Genomic DNA, 5,589 nt, shown 5'->3' on the forward strand with positions numbered 1-5,589 from the left:
TGAATTTCGCTGCATCCCTGCCTCTCTTCTGAGAAACCTTCTCTCTCCCTCTATCTCCCTCTCTCTCTTTATTCTGTTATTCCCTCTATTCTCAGTAGCTGTTCTCTCTACCTTATACTCTGTGCCTCTCTCTCTACCAGTCACTCTTTCATTCTCCTTTCCTCTCTTGACCCTCCAATCTTTACTGTTCTTTCTCTTTTTTCTATAACTCATTTTCTCACTCCCACAAATCCTCTTTCATTCTTCACTTAATCTTTCTCTCATGTTCTTTCCTCCACCTTTCCCAAAAGTGCACTAGTATTATTCTCACAGATGCTCTCTTTGTTGCTCTCTGTCTGTCTTTTCTGAAGGCTCCTCTCAGTTAGCTTTTGAAATAACTGCCCCACCCCAGTACGTACTGTACATCTCTCCGTCAACTCCATCCTCAAAATGCCTGAAATCCCTGATTTCTCCTCCTCCATCTCCTCTCTCTCTCTCTCTCTCTCTCTTTCGCTCACACACACAGACTTTTTCTCACTCCTGAAGCCTCTCTTCTCAGTCAGCTTCTCCAAAAACTGGTCCACCTCAGCATGTTCAGCTCCATGTCTCCTGACTCCTCCTCCCTCCTCCCAGGCTCTCTCTCCCTTTCTCTTCTCTCTCCTCCCAGGCTCTCTCTCTCCCTTTCTCTCCTCCTACCAGGCTCTCTCTCCCTTTCTCTCCTCCTCCCTCCTCCCAGGCTCTCTCTCCCTCTCTCTCCTCCCAGGCTCTCTCTCCCTTTCTCTGCTCAAGGCTCCAAGCGCCTTCATTCAGGGCACACGTTGGGCACGCCTAGTTTCAGTCAGGTGCTGAGCTCCACGTCTCCTGACTCTGTGTGATTCCCCTCCCTCCCTCCCTCGATGCCGAGCAGGTGTTGAGCCCCACTGCTCCTCCTCGCCGCCTCCTCAGGTCGGCCTCGCTCCTCCCTGCCTCTGAAACAACAAGCCCCAGTGGGAGGATGAGGAGAACGATGAGGAGGAAGAGGAGGAGGAGGAAGAGGAAGAGGGAGCGAGATGGAGAGGGAATGCGGAGTACCTGTATTTCCACCAAAGGCTCCTATTCATTCCTTTTTTCCTTCCTCGTCTTTTTTTTTTTTTGGAATTCTTCCGCAGCTGTGCAGGCAAAACTTCCCTGCTGAGCTGAAACAAAAAGGCAGGAGGGGAAAAAAAATATCACAAAACCAATAAGCGACAACTCGGGCAGAAATTAGCTATGCCATTATGGAAATGAATGGCCTTGATAGTATTGACAAGGAAGCCCGTTGTGTTTTTGTGCCTGTCTCGGTGCAGAAACTCTACAGGATCTTTTATTCTCGTGTGATTAAAAGCTCTACAAAGATGTGACTAAATAGCAAACGAATAAAGAAACATCATCGGTGACGAATGGCGTGCAAGATGTTTCCTGCAGGTTTATAGAGCCAAAGCGTCACTCTCTCGCTCTCCTTTGAACTTCAGTCGCCCTTTCTTCTGTGATGATTCCCTCACTGTCTCTCTCTCTCTGTGCTGTGCTGCTCCTGCTCCTGCTCTCCTCTGCTCTGATTCTGTAACCCTATACGCCAAACAGATGCACAGCACACGAGGCCGCCGCCACCGCTTCTGTTGATGATGACGAGGACACAATTAGCAAACTACGGCGGTCTCTGGCCGCGGAGACGCTTCTTGCACGCGCCCGACGTGGCAGCGGAACACCGATCCCCCTGAGTGACGTCCTGCACATCTCCGATGACACCCTCACGTATCAGAGCGAAGGGGCCGTCCGGCTGCCACTGCTGCTCTGAGTGGTGATTAAGTGATTAAAATCACTGTGGCGTTCGGGGCAGTGGTGCTGTCATCTCCATCGCTGCCTGTGTGTGTGTATGTGATATGTGTGTGTGTGTGTGTGTGGGGGGGGGGGGTATGTGGCAGAGATATGCTCGTTTCCATGTCTGCAAGATGTCAGAGAGGCTCACAGAATGTGTGTGTTTTTTTTATGTCAAATCATACAAACACACTCATGCAGACAAACAAACACCCACACACACAGACACACACAGACACACACACGCACAGACACACACACACACACACACACACATACACACACACACACACAGACACACACACACACACAGACACACACACGCACAGACACACACACACACACACACACACACACACACACACACACACACACACACACACACACACACACACACATACAGCCATACAAACACTCACATAACCACACAGCACCACACAAGTAGCCTACTCTAACATACACGGAGAATTCAGCACCATGGACAGCAACAAGTCAGAGCGGTCCCTCTGCGAGTCTTTCGCAGGCTACTGTGAAGCCCTCTACATGGATGAAACCAGCCTTCAACTTCAAAACAAAATGTAGCCTAAATACAACGAGTCAATATAGTGTGAACATAAGGTAACTATTGTTTTAAATCCTCTCATTATTATTTAATTTCCATTCGTTTTCAGTTTTCATTATAGAGAGGATTAACAAAGGTTGTATTATTTTCTGAATATGGTAATGACATTCTTTGTCTGATTCACAATATGTTTTTCATTGATTTGCACCTCAGCCTGTTTGAGAGCGTAATACGTGACGAGCGTAGAGGCGAGTTTGCTCTTTCTGCTTCTTAAATGTCCCGAGCTTTCCCTTTACACAAATGTTTGGATTCGCACTCCACCCCGCGGGCCCTCGGTCGTCCTATTCTCTCATTGGCTAAGCCGGGCTTATTATGCAAATTAGCCGAGGGTCTAGTCAAGAGCCTATGAGTTGACGTCACGAAGGCAGAGTGGCAGCTGACACAGGGAGAAAGAAACAGATTGAGAACGGGACGAGGGATGAAAACACACAAAAACATAAATAAGGCTTAATCACAAGACAGAAGAAAAAACACTGTTTTTAGAGGGGGGACACAGTCAGACGAAGGACTGTGTGGAAAAGAGGAGAGTAAAAGAAAGGAAGGAAGGCAGGCAGGAAGGGAGAGGAGGAGTGTGCAGTTGGTTTGAGGGAGAACAGAGAAGGGAGAGCGTGAGTGGAGCGAGGGAACCACGGAGAGGGAGAGAGTGCGAGCGAGCGAGCGAGCGTGAGAGCGAGGGAGAGAGAGAGAGGGAGAGTGGGAGCGAGCGAGCGAAAGAGAGAGAGAGAGAGAGCAAGCAAGCTTGAAGCCGCTGGCCCATTGAAGAAAGATGGCTACAGTCACAGCAAACGGAGTGCAGCAAGAGAATGGATTCAGCACTACGACCAGCGCCGGCAGGATGAACGGGCTTACAATCGGACAGAACACCATTCCCATGAAGGACCACGACGCCATCAAGCTCTTCATTGGCCAGATCCCCAGAAACCTGGAGGAGAAAGACCTGAAACCGCTGTTTGAGGAATTCGGGAAGATATACGAACTCACCGTACTGAAAGACAGATTTACAGGAATGCATAAAGGTTGGTTTTTGTTCGCTTTCACTATTCACGCTTCTGTCTGATTCGCAAAGGGCATACAAGTGCTATGTGTGGTTATTTGTGCACGCTTTGCAAGGCGAGTAGAAGTAGCTCGGGCAGACAGCTTTCAAAATAAACGTAACGCTCCAGGACAGGCTGTGTGTGTGTGTGCATGTGCCTGTGTGTGCGTGTGTGTACATGCGTGTGTGGTGTGTAAGGGGGTGGGGGCGATACATGCTCGTTTTTCTACCCCAAATCCACGTGAGTGTCACTGACCAAAATGGCTTTTTGTGTGCCTGCGTGTGTTTACACAGAGGCTCATGTGGCGGAAGGCGAGGAGGTGTGAGCCACGCAGTAGGCTACTATGTGTTGGCAAGAATATGTCGGGCAATATGCTGTGATGTGTGCCTCATTTCAGATGTCCTTTCACTGAATCCCACACTCCCATTACTGCTTCGTAGTTAGACATTAAACTGGGCAGATAACGCTGCCTGGCAATCAGGAGGAAGGAAATTAGCTGCAAATGTTAGTGATTCAAGTCGTTCGGGCAATGCTGATTTGGCCTTTTGTGAAGGCTAATACATACGTCCAAGCCGCAATTAAGAACCGAAATAACTGTGTCTCCGCTTGTTTGGCATGCTGTTGCTTGAAAGGCGGGCAGTAACAAGCAAGGGCTTGACGACAGGAGAGGAATTATATTCTCGTACAGCTGTGTTTCTACACAGATAAATGTTGTGTCTACATGTTCATTTTCAGAGGCAACAAAGAAGACTGGTATTGTGAAGTAGTTGGCTGGTAGTTGTAGTGGAAGATTTCCAGGGGTGCACAATACTAAACTGACATAAATCGTTTACAGTGCCTTAACTCAGACTTTGGCATTTATTTTCCTAACAAGTTTTACTTTCGACAAAATTATTCCTTTTACATTTGGTTCACACACACACACACACACACACACACACACACACACACACACACACACACACACACACACACACACACACACACACACTGTAAAAACATATGACAATCTTATGGACTATTACACACGTCTATCATAGGCCCACAACACCCATTATGAACGTTCATTCATCACAGACTATTTTCTCTCATAAAAAAAAATATGTAAAGGCACTTTAAAGGTACTAGGCCTTGCGATAAAACCAGACTTAATGCTTCCCCTTTGGTATACAGCAACAAGCACTTAACCTGTTCAGAGGTAATGCTTTATGTAATTTAACACCATAGAATCTAATAATCTAATAAACAATTATTTAGACATTATACAAGGCATTGGGATGATGACAGATGGTTGATGCACGCTGTTGATGTTTTCATTTGACATTTTCATTACACCTGTTAATACATGGCAAGCTGTTCTTTTACTTTATGTACATATTTCATTTGTCTGGATTGAATGAAACGATTCTAAAATATGATAAAATAAAAAAGATAATACATATTAAATGGATGTTCATTTGGTCATGGGAAGACAGATGATGATAATGAAATAAGTAAACCTTAAGAGACAAGCTGATTTCTGACCTGATTTGAAACATTGACTAATAACTATGTTACATGACGATTGTACTTTTTAAAATAATACCTGCCTGTTATTTTTTTTTAACACATTTTAATATGTGTGCGTATTCTGATTCCGACTGAGGAAAGCAACCGGTTGTTGCCAACATTTTCACTGCACCTTTGAATAATTCAAAGCCTGGGCCTATAAAGTCATGCATTCTGACAGTTAAACTCACTCTGTATTTCCATATGCTGGTCGGGTGTAGAATTAGAACTGGAATCACAAGGGCAAAGATACGGAAAAGTGCATTTTTGCTTTCCGTTTAACAGCCTGCTCCTCATAAACTCTTTCGCAGTGCCGAGCGCACAAGCTAATCGCGCAGATACAGGTTGCACGGAACTCGCCCCGCGGGAGCACTGTCAGACACGGCGCAGCACTGTATAGTATTAAAGCAGCTGGTTTACATTTGCAGTCCTCGGTGCCGAGGAAGACCTCGCTGTGCCGAGAGGTAGAAAGGGTATCGTGACACAGATACGAGCCGGTGCCCGGTGCGCCGTGCTCTGAAGGTCTCCACACGCCACCTGTTCGGTGAGTTATCTGTTCGGGGGATCCATAGA

General features: G+C 46.6%; 1 protein-coding gene across 1 annotated transcript in view; it reads left to right on the forward strand.

Annotated features, from left to right (window-relative positions):
* The first annotated feature begins 3,210 nt into the window (after window positions 1-3,210).
* celf6 (CUGBP Elav-like family member 6) overlaps window positions 3,211-5,589 on the forward strand; it is a 165,018-nt gene continuing 162,639 nt past the window's right edge. Inside the window, exon 1 of the mRNA XM_062548642.1 lies at window positions 3,211-3,450. Coding sequence (XP_062404626.1) covers window positions 3,270-3,450 — 181 coding nt within the window. The 5' untranslated portion in view covers window positions 3,211-3,269. The remainder of the gene's footprint in view (window positions 3,451-5,589) is intronic.

The sequence above is a fragment of the Sardina pilchardus genome, chromosome 11 (genome assembly GCF_963854185.1).
Source record: "Sardina pilchardus chromosome 11, fSarPil1.1, whole genome shotgun sequence".
NCBI classification, from domain to species: domain Eukaryota; kingdom Metazoa; phylum Chordata; class Actinopteri; order Clupeiformes; family Clupeidae; genus Sardina; species Sardina pilchardus.